Genomic DNA, 23789 nt, shown 5'->3' on the forward strand with positions numbered 1-23789 from the left:
ATGGTGTTTTTTGTCCAGTCCACCTTATGTAAACTTGCTCCAACTTATGTAAGTCTCGTTCTCTGATCATTCTGACTGCACCCCATCAGAGGTTGAAGCTTGGAGTAAGTCCAAACTTTTGTTAATCTATGTCAGCTAGCAAGTCAAGCAGTGACCTGAAAAGCTTCTTCATGTAGTTCTTCTCTTGTAACTAATTTAGCATTTGCAAATTTTGTATCGTTTTTATTATCTGTTCTTGTACTTGTAATGGTAGTCAAACATGCTTGTAACAACCCTAGTGTTTGCTTGAATAAAGTGACATGAAATGTAAAAAGCACAGCCGAGAGACAGCCTCCTTGTGGTGAACAAATATTTGGTATAGATTTCTCTACCCTGGGTACCTGGGTACCTGGGAATAGTGAGTCTGGTACCCAGGGTAAGATTTCTCTCACTTTTTACTTTAATCGAACTTACTATGTTGTTTATCTATTTTCATTCGTCTCCTTACTCTAAAAAGAACCCCCGGGGGTGGGGGGGGGTAATCCCATTATGACCTGACAGGGGGTCCGGTCAGGGCAAACGCTAAAATTCTAAAAATTACCCTCAAATGGTAGTATTTTTGACAAAAACCTTCAAACCGAAATTAAAACCGAAATTATTTCCTTGGTAGCATCCATTTCTTTGTGCTACCCTGGTTCTTTTTCGACAAATTTCTCTATAATTGATTGTTGTCGTTTCGGGAAAGATAAACTGAGCAGTTCAGTTATTATCGAAAATTGGCCATTTGGTAGCCATTCGGTAAGGTAAGACCCTCAAACGGACTGGATCCCCCTGTCAGGCCTTAATGGGAGTACCCCCCGGGACAAGAACCCATTCTTATGTTTGCTTTTTGTTATGATATACCATTTCATTTCCACCTTACGTATTCAATGTAGAAAGAAACTTTGATTAAATCCTTGCACTTAAATAATAATTCCAAAAATTTGCAAGACGTTTCCTATTGTCATGTGAAAATCAAAATAGATAAAATTCACGGGAAACTAATAAAAGAAAGCTGATGGATTTTGCAAAGGATATTCTGCGTCTAAATTTTTGTTGAAAATTTTCTGGATGCAGTTTCTGGCAATCTCTAGAATGTCATTTTTGTAAAATATACCTCTTCACATTATGCCCTCAGTTTCAATGTTGTGTAGCCGGCCAGCTCCAAGTTTAAAGTAATTCTGATTTCGGTCCGTGTTTAAAGTAGAACTGAACAGTGTTTTGATGTTGAACTCAACTTTGTTTACGTGAAAGTTGTGTTAAAGGCTGACACGACTGGCAGATTTAAGCTAATTTAAGTCTTTCGACCTTCGCTATGGCCAGTCATTGAACGTCCCAGTACTGTGTATAATCCGTTATTACGTTTCCAGACGGGAAGAGCGAACGCCCATGTCGGCTTCCAATTTCCAGACATGAATTTCCAGTCAAAAAAAATTACAGGATATCTTATGTCTGAAAGATGACGCTTTGTTTTCCCGTCTCGGTTTGAGCACGCTTAGGCCCAGACCCCGTTTCAGACCAAAACAAAAGCCGAGACAATGGCCTGTCTGGAATTGTTTTGTCTGGCATTTGATGCCATTGTTTGCTGGTGTATGATGATTGTCTAGCTCTATTGTTGGTTTCTTTTGGACCTTGAACACCTTCTTTAACTCCAGACAGAACGTATTCTGGGCTTTGCCGAATTTTACTTGACCCCGGATTCTTACTATCCACCGATCACAGACTGGTTCTTGGATCGCGACAACTGCACCTGGAATTCCGAAACGGAGATAGACTGAAGTTTGCTATAGAGGTAAATTATCTGCCTGATTTTGTTAAAGGCTTTATTATTTTTAAGATATATGTGTATATATTTATACATATATTTAAAGCTGCGTCAAGTAATTTAGGCCATCTGCAGTTTAGTCGGCTAACTGCCTGGATGGATCGTTAATTGTTTACTGATGAAAATGAATGCCGCATTGCTCTGTGTTCGCCCCGCTCGTGAATTTTCAAAATATATTTGGAAATGTCCGTATGAGGAAAATTGAAGTTCTCTCTTTTAAATTTCATTATCTAAATTATTGAAGACATAGGTAGCCAGGAAAGCTAAACAGGACGACGAAGTGGAGTGGACCCTGCTAATCCGCTATTTGGCTTGTTAATGTTAGGTTGAATAAGCGAAGAAACTAGGCCCACACCTTTTTGTAAGAAATTAAAATTCATGGATGTGATGTATTTCTCTGTTTGTAGTTGTTTAGTTTTCTTCGGGTAATATTGTTTTATCATGCGTATGTCCTCTCGTCCTGTCGTGGGTCTGTCTCGGAAAGTTTCCAAAAAGCGAGCAGGCCTATATCTCATACCTCAGGCAATCGTTATATTGGACCGGCAAAGAAATGTTTGTTTCTTCGTGCCATTTCTTGGCATCTCAACTAGTGGATCAATATGTACACATAATTAGACAGGCATGTTTTGCAATAGATTGCTGCAAATTTTTTGTTTCTTAGGTGGGTTAATGACCGAGTTGTCGTGGTGGATGTTGTTTGAGGATTATTATAACGCGAGCAAAACCCAGACACGAATTGTGACTGGAAATATCGACGCAATAAAAGGTTTTTTTATTGAAAACTGGTACCCCCTTTTAAGCAATTGCCAAATAAACACGTTCAAAGTATCAGTGAACGAAATATCTCAACATGAATAATTTTTGCGATATGAATAACCAGATTCAGTTTTTCCAAGTTGGGCAGCTGCACGCCAGGTAGACATGAACCAACGAGCTTCTTGTTTACTTTCAAAATGAAACAGCTCTTCAACAAAAGTTTATATTCGGAAGCAGAATAAGTATCAAGTAGACTTCTTGATGAGTATGCTAAGAGGTTCTCGCTGGAATAATTTTTTAGGGTCAAATCATTTGATATAGGAATTCAGCAATGAAGCAGACAGCAGGTTCACGTGATTTCAGTCGTTAACCCATTTTTTCGTTCCTGGGGGAAGTTTATGAAATTTGACTTCATTTCTTATCATTCTTGGCAAGATAATAATTGCACACTCCATTTCCCAGTTTTTGTAGATAAAGTATTTTATATGTAAACCATGGCATAAATGATGTGAATAATTTCTAGTCTTTCAGTTTCAGCTTTTTTATTTGTTACCAGTTCTATAATTTAATGTCTATGAATTTGGAAATATTCCCTTGCAAGGTTGTATTCATACAATTTTTCCAATTATTTTTTGCATTTTTCCAAGATGTAAGAAAGCAAAAAACTGAAAACTTGACTTCTAATCAAAGGCTCTCAATGTTGAAATTCTCTAAAAAACTCAAAACTAAAAAACAGCTAAAAATTCTCATTTCATCATTTTAGGCTAGAAAACTTCTAAACCATAAAAATTTGCAATATCCTTTAAATTTTGATATGTATAATTAGTTGCATTGGTCACATTCACATCTAAAAGACCAGGTAGATACTACAGCAGTGGTCAAATCTGTTCATACTTTTTTTCTGTTATTATATTTAGTTATTTGTACTTCTGGTAATGAGAAATTGTTTGATATACCATAGATTGACAAAACATGGTCTTGTTTCAAAGAAAAGGTTGTATTCATTTGTGATTAAAACATGCAGTTTTCTCACTTAAGATAACACCATTGGTTGTATGTCCCCTCAGAACCAGACTCTCTGCCAGTGCACACCCTTGCAAAGCAACTTTCCCAAATCATGAACTCCATCCTATTGCTATGACACATTAGTTCTTGTTTACTTTATCCACCCTAGATCTTGTAAACTTTTGGAATGCACTATCCCCTTCCTGTTTCCCAGCCTCTTACAACCTGTCTTTATTCAAAGCAAAGATAAATATGCTTGACCTTTTACTCCCTCTTTTTATAATCCCACCTCCCTTTCTCTTGACAGGGCTTTGTGAAAGACTCTTGGGTTTTTCCCTCAAATCACCAACTAGAAACAAATTTTATTGAGATTACTACAGTTTAACAGTTTTCAATTTCAATATGATGGCAGATTGTGTAAATCACCAATCAAATACAGTGGACAGTACTGGTAACAGTCACATAGAATTTAGACCCAAAAAAACAAAGCTGTTGAATTAAGCTCTGTTTAAAGTCACACTCAACTTGCTCTCACACCTTTAAAGCAACATTGATGTGACAATATCTGGAGTACTGTTTATTTAGTCAGTGACATTTCATATAATTTGCTAAAGCATAAACTGGAGGGTTGTCTTTTTATCGAACTGGTGCAAGAAGTTTTCTGTTAACTTTCTCTTTCGCCCACCTTAAAAGCACTGGCAAGTTCGTCATAGGAGAAAGGATTTGCATAAACCCAGGTCATGTAATCTAGTGTAATTTTGTATTTTTTTCTTAGGTAGCTATGTGTCTATTCTTTCTATCTATTCCATATATTCCTGTCTTCTGGAACCATAACTACAATCTTCATTATCAAGTCATTTGGAGTTCTGCTTTAGCATCATCTGTTTCTCTAAAATTTACCACATTGCCTGGATCTACAGACAATTTCTCATTCACCTCCGTACCCAAGCAGTTTCTCCTTCATCAGACCAACCATTCTCTTTGATGTTCCCAAACTCAACATTTTAAACCAAAGTCAATATCTGAACTTTAACAACATTGCTAGCTTATTCACAATGAAGCTTCAATGCCTATTTTCCTAATCCTGGGTGACAAAACCTGGATTTTTCCCTTTTTCTTGAAAAGGTCTTTGAATATTTCATGACAAATTTCTACAACATAAGTTTACTTCTTACCATACTTGTAATGAACAATTTCTTTAAGAGTAGCATAAGGGCTGTCACAAAGTTGCTACTCAGTTCCAAGCAATTGATGTACACACCACAACAAATCTCTTGTTTGCTCCAAAGTAACACCAACAATATATACTCCTTGATTTCTTGATAAAAAATGACACATTGAAAATTTTTCATCAGCAGTTAAGGCATGTAATCTGCACTGATCACTGATGTTTAGATCTCCCTGATCTAAATAATGATACAATTTATTTGATAAATAAATGATAGAAAATGCAGTCAACTCTTATTTTTTACAGTCCACTTAAAAACACACTGCTGGCTACAGGCAGATAAAAATTAAATCCAGATTGGCAAAACTTTTCAATTTAGCTTCATTTGCAGTCACACTTCAGTTACTGTCACAAATTTTCAAGCAAGTTTTGGTCCGATTATAACTGGAGTCTACTTTATATTAAGTATCAAACTAATGAAACCTGGGTGGCTTTGCCAGTCTAGTAGTTCATTTATCTTGTCAGAACTTTCCTTGAACATGGATACAAAGAAAATAGTGATGTCTACATCATCTGAAGGGAAATGAACTTTTACAGTTTTGTATTTTCTTAAGATGGTGCTTGATTTGCTTATCTTGAGACAATGTATTCTTGCAGTCAATTAATTGCCCTGGTAGATACTTTGTTGCAGAAACCATTTCAAAGAGCACAAACCTGTCAACCTAAAATTTTCAAACCTGGAGATTTTCATCATGAGAAACTTCTTTGTAATGATTTCTAGTGTTTTTTGGTTATTTGTAAGCATGACAAAAACAATTTCATAAAGAAGATTGTTGTGATCAGTTTTACTTTATAAATACCTCTGCTAAGAGAAAAAGGAGAACCAGGGAGAAAGCTGGTTCTGGTTTAAAAACTGGGGGCAGGGAGGAAGCAAGCAAAGCCTAAATCCTTGCTGGCAAATCTGGGAGAGTTAACAGGTCTGGGAGGAACTTCTTCATGCCCCACAACTTCTGCACAATTTCCGCACAACAGCTTAAGAATCTGAATCCAGTTACCTGCTATCACATCCCAAATGATTTTAATCAGTCTTATTTTATTTTTATCTTTCTTTAAGAGTTTCCAAAAAAATAATATTGAATATATTATTGAAAAGTTTCCTATGCATGGTACCTGAGATGTGAAAACCTCTCAGGGTTGAAGTTGCTGTTTATATTCAAATCTTGGAGCCAACTTGTAAAGTATGGTGTACTTCAGGACTTAGCTCTAGGGCCTCTGTTATTGATTACACAGATTTTTGAATTGATGAAAGTTGCCAATAGAAAGGTGTGATGTTCAAAATCATGCCAATTGCCTAGAACAGAAGGAAAGGAGCTTCAATTGCTAATATCACAAGCATTACAGATTATTTGAAACGACTGGTGGCTCACCTGCAAAAGGTAAAAGCAAAATTCTTGTAATTTGGTTTTAACAAAAAGCTTGACAAAAAAAGTTATAATTGATTCTACACCACGTATGGAAGTTGCTTGTAGAATAATGAAACTAGCTTTGATGTGAAATTATATTTACCAAAGATTTAATGGAAAGATAAAAGACAGATTATTGAAAAACAAAGATTATCACTTGTTAGCCATGCAGCTGAATCAACATGCAAAGAGAATTTATTGTTGGAACCCCTTTCCACTTCCTTGACTGTATGAAACGTTAGAAAAACCAATCGAATCCATTAAACTATCAAAACTGTTAATGTCTGTTCAAAGGTTAAATTAAAAATGTGAATACATAGCTGCTTTTTAAGCGCTTTTTAAGAAAATCCATCGTGAAAGGAAATCATTTCACACAGTAAGGATCATGATTAAACTGACTTTAAAGCTGCTCTGTAGGCTTTAAAAGAGAAAAAATTGCTGTTTCAGTGCTTAGATGTTTCAGTTTCATGTATTCAAGGTTTAAATTTAGCCCTTTTTGATATCGGTCTAACTACTTGATCATCAAGGCTAAATTTATCGACGAAGACATGGATGAAGAAGATGTACCGCCACCCTCTTCACCCCTACACCCTTACTAGCTACGCCCCGGTCCCTTTTTCTTTGAAAGTTGGAGATAGGTGTGTTTATTTAGGAGAGATGCCAATATTAAACTGGGGAGGAATAGTGCAAAATCTCAACACCGTATACACACTTTTTTATAAGAACAATTTTATATGAACACAAGCCTCATGATTGGTCAAAAGTTAAGAACAAATAAAGGACAAACTGAGGCTGAGCCATTGTAACATGCAAATTTTAACTCAAAACGAGGATTTTTAGCCATGTGTGGCTGCTTCTTCGGTCTTTCAAACTTGCAAAAGAAGGATGTCTCACTCACTTTGCTGGCAAATGAGGCCTGAACACCTCATGACGCATAACGCATATTACAACATGAGAGCCGAACCGAACAGATTGAATAAACTGAGCGTATTTAAGATTTCGCTCGTAATGGTTGCTTTAGCTTGGGATATCTTCGTTTCATCTTCTGTCACCCTTAGAAATAGTCCAGTTTACCGCTTGGAAAGTGAATAGCGTTGGATATTGTGTTTTGAAAAGACCTAACGGCTTACAAGGTCGAATTCGTGTGTATTGTCATGTTTTTTAGACAAATAACAACGTTGGCCGAAAACCACAATGCTCGAGCAAAATTTGTTTTACACCGTCTCCAGTTTTCGAACCGCAAATCTCCGTGTATCTCTTCAAAATTTGCTAAACCAAAGAGTCCAAAAATATGCTCATTATTCCTCGGGAAATTTTTCTAAGCTGTAAAGTTTACCGAGACTTTTCTCAGAAAACAAAGAAACAAAGGCGTGGTTTGGGCTTGGTCTTAGAGTTACCTTGTTTTCGATGGCCTTTGCTTGCGGCCTTCCTTTCCAGGGACAACTATAAAAAGAGAATAGTCTCCGTGTATTTGCGAACGTGGGAATGCCGAGTGAAGAATGCCGCTAAGCCATATGGCAACAGAATTCAGAGTGCACGAAAACATTCTAAGATGAAAATGTTTGAGCCAATGTGCCAGGAAGGTCGCGTTTCAATTTGGTTTTTGCAATCTGTTTGCATTAGAACAACAACAGGATCCAGATTTGTGTTGGCAAAGAGAGTTGGTTTTTCTCTCCTAGACAATTCATGTATATAGGAGGAAAAATGGTCGCTGATTGGTCAAAACGAGAGTAGATCAACCGCGCCGTTCTTTATTTCAAGCAGAAATTTCTCCTCTTTTTGTCATCGCTCGATGTTTTGTACGCCGAAAAGTGTCGGACAGAATGTTCCTTATATTTCAACGCCCCCTTTATTCAAGGCACTTAACATAATCTTAAAACATGTAATAGTATTTCTGATCTTTCGACGATTATGTTTTTGCTAAAGACAAGTTTGCATTTCTGCATGTTTGGAAAAATCAATTCACGCCTTATTATAGATGCTTATTAAAAAATCCTTACAATCTGCGAGCGTGTAGACGGTCACATCCATAGAAATAGTAGCGCTAGAATGCGTGGTCTATCACGTGACGCGTGCGAACTATGGGGAACCAAAATGGTAGCAACAAGTTGGCAAAAAAATACGCGGGAAATCACAGCGGACAGTATAGCCTACCCCTATCACCGTATACGCGCTTGAATTTCTAATTAATCTAATACACTGTTGCTAACATTGAATGATAATTGAACTTTGATAAAAGAAATGGTAGTGTGGTGTGCTGCTTTCGGCTGCCAGAATCGATGGATTCCTAAAAAAAACTTGCTTCCCGGTCAAACAAACACAAGTAAGTAGGCCCGTTGTGTGTACTGTATTTCTCGTTATTCTTGATAGGAATTTGAATAGAAAAAAAATATCTTCCAAAAATTCTATTATACTTTTATTAAGTATTCGAAATGATTTTCATTAATGATATTTCTACTATGTTCACAAACAGACAGTAGGTACATAAAATCGGGAGGGCAGTGAACCAAATTAAAAGTCATCTTATGGTTCGTGGCATTAATTCTTCAAAGAGGGTGCAATAGGTGAATTTACTCGGATGCCGAAGATAAATTTTCCTACAATTTCTTACATTGTAGCAAAATTTCTTAACAAACTTTGGTGGAAGGGGGGGAAGGCATATAACGTATTCTTATGTATTTCAGTAAATACATACTTAAATATGCGGAACCATATATCTCTTTATTTAATGATTTTAACTGGAAATGCATAGATAGGTTAAAATTTCCATTCCTATTCTGTTTTTTATACAGGATTATAATAAGCAGGGGTAGGGGGGGGGGGTTGCGAAAAACTACTGACCTGAAGAAATACCATGGTATGTCCCTATTGGGTACTTTTTAACAAATAACCTAAATGCAAAAATATTGAAACAGCTCATAAGTGAAGCAATTAACCTCCTTGCTGAGAGAGGAGCTAAAGTTCATGCAGTCATCTTTGATGGTGCTCTTAAGAATGTTAGCATGGCTGAGAAACTTGGATGTTATATAAAAAACCTTTGCACATAATTTCCACATCCATCAAATCCCAATGAAAAGATCTTTGTAATTCTTGATATCTGCCACATGCTGAAGCTTGCAATAAATGCCTTTTCCACCATCAAGATCTTTTGTACCCCAGGTGGACAAAGAATATCTTGGGAGTATGTTCTTGCACTCTATAGAACACAAAAAATGACATACTAAATCTTGCAAATAAACTTAAGACAAAGGATATTCAGTGGCAGAATCACAAAATGAAGGTCAGTGTTGCAGCACAGACTTTAAGCCATTCTGTGGCATCTGCAATAACTTTTTTGAGAAATCTGGGGTTGAAGGAATTTAAGGACAGCAAAGCAACCAGCGACTTCATCCTTCTGATGAACAATATCTTTGATATGCTTAACGCAAAAAGTAAATTTGGAAAGCATACAAAGAGACCTGAAAACAACAACGCTGTTTACATATATTAATTTGAACTGGAAAAAGTTGATTAAAAACTTCGAAATTTTATCAGAGACCTAACGGCTGGGATTTGATTTCAAGGTAATTTAAGCAAATTTTGTTCCAAGTCTTGAATGCATCAAGTTTCAACAAGACTTTCTAGACACTGAATCACGCTGTTGTTGACACTTTTGTTTACCAGTAACTTCCGCGTTTCTGCTAGGCCAAAAACTTGAGGAATTTATTAAGTACTACTCAAAAATAATATCGCATACCCATTTATAATGGTTAAAGGTTGTCTAATAATAATGAACTTGAACTGAGTAAGGCCATAATTAATTACTAAGCTGCCCTAGGAAAGGAAATTTGGTAAAGAGAGGAGTCCAAACAAAATACGAAGAAACACCGTAAAACGACTCGCTGTGGCGTATGGAAAAAGTAAAAACGTCCCTTACCTTTTTCTATTTTGGCGCTGGAAAGGTTTCATGAAATTTTTCTCCTCGCACCACGCACCACGCAGAATCGGTAAGTCCATAACTTCTTATTTGTGTACAACGTACGCCACAAAAGCTTTTTGCCAACATGTTGCTACCATCTTTGCTGCCCATTGGTATTACGCAGAAAACAATAGGCGAACAATAGAGCGCGCATTCTAGCTCTACTATTTCTATGGTCACATCCGAGTTTTGTTTTAAAGGTCAAATGCCCGGCTAGATGTGTTGCATAATTTTTACCGTAAAATGAGGATGCTCCACGAGGAGTCAATCTGTGACCTGCTGTCTGCTCGTTAAAATATTCAAAACAGGTGTCAAAAATAGATTGTTTCTTGCTACTAAAAGAACCAGTAAGTGTGGTATAAACTTATGTTGTTGAAGTTTCATCCATAGCTGTCAAATATTCTTCTTGCATTGATCGTGAAGCAGTGAGTTATTGTTAATATTTATCTCCTAGAATGTTGTGTTTGGCGTGAGTTCTATGAAGAAACCAACCTGACAACCAAGAATGGTGATGCGAAAATATTGCTGTCAAATTCTTTTGCTGTGGATGCAAGCGGCTAGCACTGGTATGTTATTTGTAGTAAAATATCTGCTTTTAGCTTATTGCCGCCGTACAAAATTACTTGGTACCAGGTTTAAAGGAATCCCGGTAAAAAGTTATCAGCCAAGAATCTTTTCGTGGTACGGAGTTTTAAAATGGCTTGAAAATAGCAAACATTTTGAAACATGTTATTAGAGCTGGCTTTGAAAAAAGCGAACATTTTGAAACATGAGCCAAGTTATCTGTTTGCTAGAGGTTTGTTACTCTTTTTGAAAAGCGACATGTAAAATCGATATAAAGGCTTAACTGTGTGTCACATTTTGATTCATATAGCGCCTGTAAATGCCTAGTCATTCAAAATGTGAATGCTTCAAATTGTCGTTTTGGACCGACATAAAGAATCCGGATGCGTATCAATTTTTGCTGGATGTCATATTCTTAGGAGAGCGTTCCCTGACCCTAGGCGACCTGTGATTCGTTTATGCAGTCAAAATGCCCCTCGAAGTGTATGGCACGAGGTTAATCAGATTTTCCTGACCGGATTCTTCAGTGTCGCCATTGTTTCGTTTCCCCCATGTCGTTGCGTGTTCACATCGCGTGTTTGGTTTGCTTGCACCCTTCTGAACGCTACCAATATATGTGTCCTGGACAAAGCATTTAATTTGAAGAGATTTCCTTCTAATAAGGAGACATCAGACTGTGTGTAGACTAGGAATTTATTCCCCAAGCATGGTAAGCTTGGTTTTCGGGCAGCGATGCCAGAGCAAGGGGGCAGATACCGTATTTCCACAAGGCGCTTTTAGAGGAAATTCGATGTATGCATATACAGCGAATTCTGCATAACCATCTAGCAACCTGCCTAACCTAAGTTTTTAAAATTAAAATCATAAGAGATCGCTGATCAATTTAAACCTTGGAAACATTCTGGCAAATGGTCGGAAGTCGCGTTTCCGGAAGCATGAATAATGCACGGTCACAAAATTTTCTACTTTTGAATTTTTCAAATCTGATCGGACCATCAGAAAAAGCTTGCAAAATTAAGCAAAAGTTATAAAAAGAGCAATGTGATCTGACCTATAAGCAGAAAGCAAAGGCTATTGAAACATTTCTTTTTGTCAAACAACTTGCTTTCTGAAGTTTCAGACGCATGGCAGTAGAATTGTGCATGTTATGATAATAGCATGAAGTTTGGTACAAGCACACAATCCGGTATGCTGAGTAAGATAAAATCGATATCAAGCTTCAAAAATGCCTCCTTTCCCAGCCCTCGTTTTGGTAAAGCACTACAGCTGTTTAAACTTTGCAAGTTGTAAAACTGAGACTTTTCTCTGGCGCTATTTGAAGTGCAAAGTAAAATGAGATGCAAAAACAGCTTAAAAATTCAACACGAACAATTTTTAGATTACGGTTCTTGTACCCAGTCTTGTTTTGGGTCGTGCACCATAACTTTGTAAGTTATGCGACTAAAACTTTGTTTCCTGGCGTAATCTGAAGTGCTAGAAAAAGTTAAATGTAGAAATGGTTTTAAAACTTCACCAAAGGCTTCATTTAGACTGAGGTACTTATACCTAGTCCACTGTTGGCTATTACACCAAAACTTTATTACTAAAACACTAAACAAAGAAATAAACTACCGAAATATCTATGAAATATATTTTTTGAGATAACTTGATGTGAACAATTTTTTTGCGGTACAGAATTTGAAAATGGCTTTGAAAAGAGCAAACATTTTACAACATACTTAAAGCTTTTTCGTCTGACACTCCTCAGAGCATGAACGTCAGAATAGGTTCCGAAAAAACACGATGGAAAAATATATACCCAGTTGTGGATCGAAATAGGCCAATCAGAAAAACGCAAGCACAAGACCGGTATAGTTGACCAATCAGTGCCGCGAGCCTAAAGAAAAATTACCAATGAAGTCCAAGAGAGAAAACCTATTCGGAACCTATTCTGACGTTTATGCTCTGAGGAGTGTCAGACGAAAAAGTATGTTGTAAAATGTTTGCTTTTTTCAAAGCCATTTTATAACTTGATGTGCTAAATACTTTGTAAGACCTTGTTGTTTGCTTTTTGCCAGTTGAGCTGTGAATGAGCCAGTTGAGTTGAGCTTCAACGGAAAACATTTATTATCCATGAAAATTAGAAAGAAATGTGAAGGAATTTGCTGTTTATTTATTTATTGTTTTATTTATTTATTCATTTATTATTTGTTTATTTATTTGTTAATGATCATGATGGCAAGGAAAATGTATCAATTTGCCAATCGCAATTACTTCTTTTGCATAGGAGGGAAGTCTTTTGTGAAGTCAACCAAGAATGTCACAATCAGTCGGGGACTGCGCAGCCATTAGGGGATATAGCCCCCCCCCCCCCCACTTTTTTGCAATAATAGGTTATAAGAATATTTTCAAATAAAGAATTTCTACTTCTTCTTTTTAGAGCCAATATCCATGTAAATCATGTTATGTTTAGCATTACAGCTAAGCTGTCAGTGAATTAGAGCTCATTACTCGTCTTAGGCTCTTCAAGTTGTTTTTTAGAGCGGATGAAACCGTGTGTCTATTGAAGTTACCAACGCGACGGACATATTGTCAGGCTAGTTATTTTCTAACCCTCCTTAAGTCTGAGCAGAGTTTGGTGTCATGTGACATAGTGATCGTGTTAAGAGATTCAGTTCTTTTGCCGGCGATAATTTGTAGCTTGCTAGAAGATCGACGTTTTCTGTCAGATTAAAGTATATCGCCACTTTATCGTTTCTTGGTCGATGCTTGTTTGGCGATAAGCGTAAAAACTTAGCAAGATCATTTCTTCGCACAGGTGCAGCAGGTGCTCACAGAATCAGAGTTAAACCGGCAAAACTGAAGAATCCTGTCAGAATATTCAGATTAATCTCGTGTCATACACGTTGAGAAGTTTTTTGACTACATTAACAAATCACAGGTCGTCTAGGGTCAGAAAACGCTCACCTAAGAATATGACATCTAGCAAAACATCGTACCTATCCGGATTCTACATATCTGCCTCAAACTTTTCCTAAATTATTTCTTCATAAATCAGTCTTTTGAGCGACGAAATACGATCTGCTTGTATTTTAAAGCTTTGTAACGTGTCAACTGGGATGATACAGCATACTATCCAACTGCAATCTTATTCTCATTGTTTTTCACCTCTCGTTTAACTGGGTTCCATATTTGTCAAATTTCGATTTATTTTGACACATTTTGAGCTCTTGGTGATCTAAATTAAAACCTTAGAAAGAAGGATCAAAATACCTTATATTATTAGGACTGGGGCTAGTTTATTGTAGCAATAAAGAAACACCGCAATACTCCGAGAATAAACAACAATAAATACACGTAAATCAGCGAAGGCTAATATTTCGCCCCGGCATACGGGGCTTCATCAGAGCAAAAGTTAACGGGCTAAAAATTTACACATTTTAAAGAGGCGATGGTGGTGTCGGATTGGCTGATGTGAAATGGTGTGAATGCAGCGCAGTGGTAGAGAAGGGAAGGGTGGCGAATGAGAGAGGGTGGGTGGGTGGTCGTGGAATGAAAATGTAATGGGGATGAAGTACTATAATATGAAATAATGATATTGTTGCTGTAAGGTTAACGGTAAGATTTCATTATATCAGAGTTTCTGAAACAATCTTTTGTCGATGTAACTTTTGAGCCTAACATCCAGAAATTCATACACTTTTTTATAAGAGCCAGTAATTTTTTAAGCTTGCTGTTTTTCAAAATGTTGAGACTGGATTTTTCTTAATTTTTCTTTAATTTTTTTGGTGTAAGCAGTGAAACTGCCAGCTAGCTAGTGTGCTCTAAGAGGTGTTCCAGTCTCATTTGAGAAACATCCTTCATTTTCGGACAAGATTCACCGAAGAAAAGCACCTCTTGGTGGCAAGAAACTCCTCGTACTTGAGATGAAACTTTTGAAGGAGGCTTCACAACATTTTCCAAAAAACACATTTTACAGTAGCTCAGCCTCAGCTTGTTCTTAATTTGTTCTTAACTTTAGACCAATTTGTGGCTCGCTTTCTTAAAGAATTGTTCTTATAAAGAAGGAGTATGGTTATTTGCAAGGAAACTTTAGGATGCAAGGCAATAAACCACTGAGATATGAGGATATTCTAAATTCGATCTCTATGGCTAGAATAAAGGTGACAGTCTAGCCCTAAAGTTAATTCCTTCACAATCCTCCAATGCATCACTCTGCGTCCGTTTGTTGGAAACATTTGCAGTTTTTCAAAAACATTTCGACATTATTTTTCCAGGTTATGGCCAGTCACCAGGCCCGGAGAATTCTGGCGCAGAACAATCGTCGTATTACGGCCGAACCATTTGTGAGACATTCGACAAGAACATGACAGCCCCAAAACTTGTCGTCTGTCCTGAAGGCAACAGGTATTGTTTCACAACTGGTTATATCACAAGGCGGGGTGAGCTGCATGTCATATCGATGGGCTGTTGGCTGAGACCCGAGTCTGAGGAAGGAGTTTGTCACAAACGTAGCTGTCTGTTTGGAATTCGACCCTCGATCGGCTCTAAGACAGAAAGGACATGTTGCTGCAAGGGATTCGTCTGTAATAAAAATTCAACGCACGTGAATCAATTCTTAGTGGAGGAAAAGCCCTCCACGACGTCACAAACGGCATACAGTGAATCGCCAGGTAGATTTTTTATCGTTTTGACTACACATTTAATTGTTCCTTGGAATAGCATAGTGACACCTTTATGCGTATTGCAACAAGGTTTCTTCCAAAACAGTGTAAGTGATTGCTCTACGTATGGTCCAAACAGACACGTGATACGTTCAATCTTTAATACGATATGTCCTCACTTTTGGTACTAGAGTTGAATCCTGTTAATTCTAACCTTCTAGTTGGGATAAGGAAATGGTCAAACTAGGCGAATTCTGACTAATCCAAGGTACGATTTTTAACTTGCACAAGATAGGAAAATTCAATGGGTATTGAAAATCAGTCTGACTTTGTGAAAGTCCGAGTTATCTTAGGTACGACTTTTAACTTGCACAAGATAGGAAAATTCAATGGGAATTGAAAATCAGTCTGACTTTGTGAAAGTCCGAGTTATCTTAGGTACGACTTTATGGATTTCAACTTCGTTTTCAGAAGAGAGTTTAGCCAACGGTGTTGAAATTTTAAAATTTACTTTATGGCTTCTTCCTTTTCTCATACAGCAAAAAAGCATAAAGCAAGCAGAGTAAAGGATATCAGCCCTAAGGAAACAGTTATTCTTGGGGTGATATCGAGCGTGTTTGCCACGTTTCTCATCCTAAGCATCGTGTTCGTGAGCTGGAGATGCGCGGCACGTAAAAACAAGCTTACACTACCAAGCAAAGCACGCCCCGTTGAAAAGTCTGTGGAGGATATCGTTGAATATTCTGTGATGAGCACAGATGGCATTTCCTTCAGCAACTTGATCCACAAGGGGAAGTTTGCTGATATTTGGACGGCGAAAATGGATGGAAGAAAAGTTGTTTTTAAAATTTACAAGCATGAGTACTGCGCGAATTGGAAAAAAGAAAAAAAGACATACGATGTTCTTGGGGCTCACCCAAACGTTGCCCAGGTATATAAATGTATAGAAAAAGATATATTTGTACTTAATAAATCTTTACCTAACTTCCGTAAAAGCTCTATTAAGCCCCCCCCCCCTTTCTATTAAGCCCCCTCTCAAACATTAATTGAAAGTGCTAAATTTGAGGACGGGTGGATTTGTAAATGGTTTCCAGTTTCGAATCTAATTAAATATGACAGGGCCATAATGACGTACAAAATGATGAATGGTCTTTGCCCTGACAGCCTTAGAGGTAAATTTATCACTAGATCAGAGATATCCAGTTATTCGACAAGGAATCAGCTTGATATTGACATCCCAAGGCAAAATTTGGAATTTTCAAAGCGAAGTTTCTTTCACTCCGGGGTCAAAACATGGAATGAGATTCCAAGAAACATCAGAATGAGCCCCACAATTTCCATGTTTAAAAGAAACTTAAAGGGATTCCTACGAAGTCAATAAATTCCCAAAACAAAACACGATCCCTTGGTAGAACAGCAACATCTTTTTTTATATATATATATTAAAAAATCAATTTGTAGTAGAAATAGTTTATCTATACTATGGCTGATAGGGAATTCGTGTATAAAGATTTTAAAATGAAAAATGAAATTAAAAATTGTAAGCCTCCTTTACCAAGCCAAAATTTTAAAATCAGTCCTCCTCTCTATTAAGCAGCTCCCCCCCCCTCTTTAGCCCCTGAAGTCAAACAAAGAAAACATGCGCATCGAGTGGGTGTCTTGACAGGTGTGAGGATGATAAGATCGTGTGCATTAAATACGGCCCATGCAAAGATTTCCTTATGCGCCTTAGAAGTCAAGATGGGGCTTACGTGATGAAAGTTTTCTGATTTGTGACGAGGCTTAAACCGAACGTCAATCAAGTTTGTTTTTCACTGAGCATCTAGTTATCAAAATATATATGTTATGGTAAATAAATTCGACAAATCGAGATTTAATTCATACTTTTTATTATAAATTCCTTGCAGCTATGGTTTCTCATTCAAGAAACATAAGCTTAACCTTCTAGAAAGTTATCACACTTCGTTTGTTTTTCCATTGAGCCATTGTAATTATTGTTTTCAATTTCTTTTAGTTCCTGTCTGGAGTGGAACTTCTTGGTCCTTACAAATCCGGAAAGGCCATAATTCTGACGTACTACCCATGCGGGTCTCTGCTTCAGTTCCTCTCCTCAAATGTTTTGTCATGGCGAGCAATGTACAATTTGGTATTCTCTTTAGCAAGTGGTGTTGCGTACATACACGGGGAAATCGACGAGTACGGTTAGTGGTCAAGATGTTTTCTGTCATCAATTTAATGTCATTAAAAATATAAAACTAATTATATAAAATATTCAGGTCTATGTTAAGAATTACTCACAATTTAAAGAACAAGTTAGAAATACGCAAACCCCGGATTACGCAAAGCAAATTCATTATTTGAAGATAATGAAAAGAATAAATTACCTGCATAAGTTACTTAAGTCGTGAATGTTTAGACCTCCTTTCTATAAGCATGCGAGTCGGGAATTCTCAGTATCAGCTACAATGATACTAAAAATTCGGAGAAGCTCAACGGTCTCGCCATTAAGACGCCAGTGCAATGTTAACATAGATGTTATGATAGTCTCTTAAATTGACTTGAATCGGCGTATCCTGGGTATCAGAGTCACATAAATTCGAGCGCGGAAAAAGAAGATAGGAGCTTAGAAGCGGATAAGCGTCTGCCTGAGAAGGAGGACGCTCCTCCGCTTCTCCGCTTCTCCGCTTTGTGTTTCATTTCCGTGCTCGAAATTTTGTGGCTCAGGTACCCATGGTGGAATCGGCGCTTTTCACGCTGAAGTTTATGCTGACCGTAAATGGGAGATAAATGTGGGAAGAGCTAGCAGCTTCGTGTATAGAGGGGGCAACATGAGTTCAGAGTGCTAAAAGCTAGCAGGTATCTTCAGAATGAGCTCTGTGGGGCTTTTTAAGTTTTCCTTGTTGAGAGCATCGGCTTAGAAAAAAAACCTTAAAATACGCTATACTAGCTTTGAAGAAATAAAAAGGATACAATCACTGCCAAAATTGCTTGGAACACCCATCACTTTGCGCTGTACTTTTCTCTTTTTCATTTGTTTTCCTGAATGCAACTACTTCCGTCCCCCTTTCCCCCCAAAACAATGTTGAAAGTATAGAAAAATATCAAGCAATCCTCAAGAAAAAGCGTACTCCATAACCCCTTTCTTTTTCTATAGTAAATCAACATTGTTCTTAGGGGGAGAGGGGGTGGCTGAGGGGGAGAGGGGGTGGCTGAATTTGCCTTTGAAAACTGGCGTTAGTGTTCCAATACTTTTGGCAGTGATTCCGCTTTGATGGAATAAAAAGGATAGGCGAATAAACACTGTTTTTGTCCTTCTTTGTATAGATCACTATCGACGCAAAGTGATTGTCCATCGGAATCTGAACAGCGGCAATGTGCTAGTCAAAAATGACGAGACTTGCGTTCTTGCTGATTTTGGCACTGCTGTCCACGTCACTGGAAAGCAGATTCTGCCAACTGTAGAGGTAACAGTTCTGTTATTGTATTTAGAATTCCACATCTACCTGTTTGAAAAAAACCTCACATTTTTACAGTGTAGAAAATAACTCCCAATACATAATTGATATTATCAAAATGTCGAGTCTCAGTTTGTTTCTCGGTTCGCAGGGAGGGAACATCTTTTACATGCCACCCGAAGTTCTTTGTGATTCTATCAACTGGAATGATTGGGAGTCATCGCTTAAACAAGCAGATGTTTATTCGGCGGGTTTGATTTTCTGGGAAATTGTCAGGAGATGCAGAGATTTCTACACGGGTAGGTTTCGATAACCCTATCAAATCACATCAAATTGAGCTTTGTAATAATTTTTTTATTATTTGTATCCCCATGTGGGCAAAAACTGTTAGAATCCATGATTATGGAATCTCAAAGGAAATTGCGATTTTTCCCAATAGTAAAGCTTTTTGAACAGCTGATTAAATTTCAAAACAAATCTCGTTCGAGAGAAATAGGAATTGTATCTTTGCTCCTTCAGGTGTCATCCATGATTACGGACTTTGGGACTCCTTTCTGGCAATTTAATTTATAATATTCGAAACTTTGAGCTTACTACAGTAATGCCTTTGAAGAAATGTTTGGTTTTGTCCAATCGTTCGCTTTTTAAGTTATATTTTGTAGTTGGTATATAGTCGTTTTAGGTTAAGTAGCAAACTCTTGTGTATTTCAAATATCGGAATTAAGGCTGGAAATAAGTTATTTGTCAGATAATTGATGTAGATTTTATTGGAGCAAACAAATTGTAACTTTTCCCTGGGAATGGTAGATGCCAGATGCAAGTCTCCTTCAGATGTCATCCTTGGTTTCGGACTTTTCAGGTTTTATGCAAAAAAAACATTTTGCTTGCTGTATTTTTTGTTGTCATCAAACAAAGCAAGAAATGAACATTTGGTCTCTCTGTAAAAGCCCCATTAAATCAGAAATTAAAATCAATTTAGAGGGCGTGTAGTCATTAGCCATTCACTTCCAATCTGTTGCTATTGATATGGTATATTTTAACAGACCAGGCCCCTGTGCCAGATGCGATTTTGCCGTATCAGCTGGAATTAGGGGACACTCCATCTGCTTCACAAATGATCGCGCATGTGCACAAAGAGAGAAAGCGACCGCTATTCCCTGTCACAATGATCGAGCCTGACAAGGTTTGTTTTTAAGCCATATGTAGATCGACTAACAAGCTTAGCTGTGTTGAACATTTAATTGATTTTAGATCTCCTTCGCAAGATTTCACTTCTCGTCGCCATCTGAGCTAAGAAACGGAACTGCCCGGCAAATTTTTGACTGGGTTGAAGTGGCCTAGTCGTTGAAATTCCTAAACTGCAGACAGAGTTATTTTCTATTTGGGGATGCAAATCGTTTCAGCTCTCCGCTACGCCTCTCTTAATTCAGTGTGGGAACAACATTCAGCTGATTAGTAGACAGTAATCTATCTTGATTCTAGCAGCAGTATTTATGTAAAATCTGCTCTTTGTATGTTCGGTAAATGTGCGCTTCTTGTGCAGTTAAGCATTTATTGACTTGTTTCCTTACCAAGATTTAAAAAATATTGCAAATTGCGGTAACAGTCCTGACAAGATTTAGATAAAGACTATTTTTTCCGAACCTCCTGGATCTATAGATTTTATCGTCAATGAAATGAAGTATTGCCATTTCTTCTGTTAAATTTGAGCAGACGTTTTTTTGCCACGCCAAGATAACTATGAAGAATTGCAAAAGGTCGGATGTTCGGGATAGAGCCTAGGATGCTCGGATGGTCGGAATGAACCTCAGACGTTTTATATCATTTTTTCGCGGAACCTATATCAAGTTTCTGTTTCATTAACTCAGTATTGAAAAGCTCTTTCATGTCACTCAAGGATATCATCTCAAAATCTCTTCATGGATAATTTGCTTGTACTGACACTAAGAAAATGTATTGGCAATTCAGTACACGATCTGAGTCCTGTCTGTTACATTGATATAGATTTAAAACCATCTATTTAAACGAGAGTATCTTTTAAAGAGTTTCTCTGTGATTTGTGTTCTTTAGAATCGTTTCCAGGCTTGAAAGAGAAACATGAGCAAGAAAAGCGGTTTTGTCATAATTTCTTTCCTTTGCGTACATTTTAGAGTGACGCATTGCTGCGCAGCACCATTGAGGAGTGTTGGGATACAGAACCAGAGGCACGTTTGACCGCTCTTTGTGTTGTGAAAAGAATGCAAGAGGTACGAAATAACAAAACAAATTACGACGATTTTCAAAGAAACGAAGAGTCATATCTTGAATTTTCACCGAGCGAATCGGAACAGCCATCACAAGGCGACATGGAGGAATCAAGTTCTCTTGGAGACATCAGGTTGAATGAGATTTGCATTGACAGAAATGACTGTCCGCTGGCCTCCAAATACTCATGGTCATCCGGGCAATCAGAAGATATGGCGGAAAGGAGGCTACTCGAAAATGCCGGTTGCATTTATTCGGATGAGACTTGCTAAGGTTGCTCCCACGGTGTCACCATTATCCATAAAGCAATAGAGAGAAGTAGATCTTTTTGACTGGGTGGGTAGCCGCTCTGTTAGTTACCTGTGGAATTTTCATTGATTATTTTTGCCTAGGTGTTAAATTTGTGTTTAGAACTTCGATTCTTAATACATGTATTAATAGCTTGGTATTTAGTCCCGAGACTTTATCGCCATACCCTCGTTTGATTGAAATATCAAATTTGTGGGGTTGTTATTAACGGTCAAAGACCATCGTTTAACGAGGCATGCATCACAAACGGCATGAGTCAAGTCGAGTCATGAAATGACTTACACTTTGAATCCTAACATTTTGCTCAAGATTTTATTAAATAGGAAGCTCATTTTGTATTTAATACCAGGGGAATAGTTTCCACAGAAAATTTGCACTCCCACAGGGATCATCATTTGCATCTTTATGCCCTTTCTTATTGTTTTACCTTTCGTTTGAAGAGTCGGGTGTTTTCTTTTATTTTATTACTTTCCAAGCTTCTCAAATTTGTTCTTCTAATCCATCTTTAAATCGTTTCTGCTTATCACTTGGTCTGTCTGTTCCACATTTCCATCTTGCCTGATCAATTTTTTACTCTGTTTAAGCCTATAAAAGATTGATGAGTCTATTGTCGTTAAAACAGACTAAAACAAGTGGCTTGGCAAGCCCACTACCCATCCACTCATATTTCCTTTCAATCTGTACGTTCAGTGAGGAAAATAAGCAGAGTTAACAGCGTCAGTTGTTGGGAGCTAATATTCGCTTTTTGAGGTCTATCAGTTACTAACAATGTAATTATTGTAATATAGATAATTTAGACTCAGGAATTAGCGCATTGCGTATTGTGTTTTTACACGTAGAGGTTTTTAGTGGAATTCTTAGATGCCCGTTCAGAATTTCTCGTTCACGTTTTTCTTTAAGCTTTAACTGCAGTGACATAAAGTTGCATGTTAGTTTATATTTTATATTTTTGTTTGTACAAAAGAAACAGATGCTAGGCCCTTAGGTCCTTGATAATAATCGTAATGAAATTTATGCCGCTGTCTTGATTAACAGGATTAGACAGTGAGATTTAAGACATGCTCAAAGTACTGATAATTATTAGCGCATGGCAAAGCCCGGTTCATAAAAAACTAAAACTAACATTAGAGACTCACAGACTTTGTTTTTCACATTTCAACTCCCCTAAGCTCCAATCAGCCAAGTATGAAAAAGAATTCAAGGTAAACATACGTTTTCCTATAGCCAGTCCACACACTTGTCAGAAAAACCTTTACTCTGTGGACCATAACCTATTTTGTTAACCTATTTTAACCATAACTTATGCAGCAACATGAACACCGCTTGTCTATCTCAAAGTAGACTCGTGTTTCCTTGTCGTTGGTTAACACTCGACACCCCAATGCTGTAGCCAACAATGCTCTTAACCTACACGAATATCCTCCCCGAGTGCCCTAGCCATCAATGTTTGTGCTATTAATTTGCTAGTTCTGCGTAGCATTCAACTACACGTCTTTCATTTTTATTTTATAAATAGGGCTGGTTGTTATTCGTAGATAGAAGATTTTTCAATTCGTTGAGATACAACCATTCCAAACGCGACTTAATTGATGCGAAATATTTTGGTACTTTCTTAAGTTATCAAAGGTAATCATGAGACCAAATTCAAGAGCTGGAGGTCAGATGTCATGCTTTTTGGGTTGAAGGTCACAGTTCGAGGGGGATAAGTCAAAATTCTTATGTTCGCGCAAAAGGTTCAATCTCAAACAAAAACAAGAGTGAATTGATAAATATTTGCTGCGAACCTAAGTTTTTATCAAAAAAAATCTATTTGTTAGAAATCGTTTCTGATGCCCTCCACATTTCCCGCCATATCCATAATAATTCCGGCAATACTGTTTCGTATCAAGTCAAGATTGGTTGATTGTAATAGACATTAGATAGATATTCTGTTGTTGTTAGAACAGTTTTAGAATTAACAATTTTTTGTAGATATATAAATATCAGATGCGTAGTTTCTGTAACTTCTGATTGGACAACCACGCATTCATCTGGTACATAGTACAAGATCAGTCATCTTAACATGCATGCAGTTTAAATTCCTTGACGTTATTGTAGTGAAATGTCACAGTTTGTCAATTGATTTCCAGCAGTGTTTTGATTCATTTTTTTATTATCGCCAATCCCTGGAAGTGTATTTTGTTTTTCTTTTTCAACCAATTAGCAGCGAGGAGAAAATGTGGTTTCTTTTTTTGCTTCCAGTCTCGATTTAGAAACTTTTCATTCCCAAGTTTGGGATTACGATCATTTTCTTAGAAGGCCTATATTTGTGTTTTATGAGTTGATATTTATTTGGTCGAAATTTAGTGAGGTTGCAAAATCCGTTATCGGACCCCACATTA

General features: G+C 37.3%; 1 protein-coding gene across 2 annotated transcripts; it reads left to right on the forward strand.

Annotated features, from left to right (window-relative positions):
- Window positions 1-1659: 1659 nt before the first annotated feature.
- On the forward strand, window positions 1660-23625 carry LOC135681969 (bone morphogenetic protein receptor type-2). Of its 2 annotated transcripts, none has more exons than XM_065196654.2 (9): window positions 1660-1810; window positions 10648-10759; window positions 15014-15409; window positions 15940-16331; window positions 17415-17601; window positions 18725-18864; window positions 19007-19154; window positions 19899-20038; window positions 21006-23625. In XM_065196654.2, exons 2-9 carry the CDS (start codon window positions 10699-10701, stop codon window positions 21369-21371), a joined length of 1830 nt encoding a protein of 609 aa, XP_065052726.2. In that variant the 5' UTR covers window positions 1660-1810; window positions 10648-10698; the 3' UTR covers window positions 21372-23625. The 2 variants fall into 2 exon arrangements, with proteins under 2 accessions (XP_065052726.2, XP_065052728.2); XM_065196656.2 differs by lacking the exon at window positions 1660-1810 and adding an exon at window positions 10402-10540.
- The last annotated feature ends 164 nt before the right edge of the window (window positions 23626-23789 follow it).

This window comes from Rhopilema esculentum, chromosome 16 (assembly GCF_057945365.1).
Source record: "Rhopilema esculentum isolate cy_ngs chromosome 16, ASM5794536v1, whole genome shotgun sequence".
NCBI classification, from domain to species: Eukaryota; Metazoa; Cnidaria; class Scyphozoa; order Rhizostomeae; family Rhizostomatidae; genus Rhopilema; species Rhopilema esculentum.

What these genes read in the sequence shown, in the direction of transcription:
- LOC135681969 (XM_065196654.2), top strand. Translation starts at nt 10,699, where the DNA reads ATGGTGATGCGAAAATATTGCTGTCAAATTCTTTTGCTGTGGATGCAA. An exon ending in CGGGGAAATCGACGAGTACG is followed by an intron (nt 17,602 to 18,724) that starts GTTAGTGGTCAA and finishes TTCTTTGTATAG; the next exon opens with ATCACTATCGACGCAAAGTG. An exon ending in AGATTCTGCCAACTGTAGAG is followed by an intron (nt 18,865 to 19,006) that starts GTAACAGTTCTG and finishes CTCGGTTCGCAG; the next exon opens with GGAGGGAACATCTTTTACAT.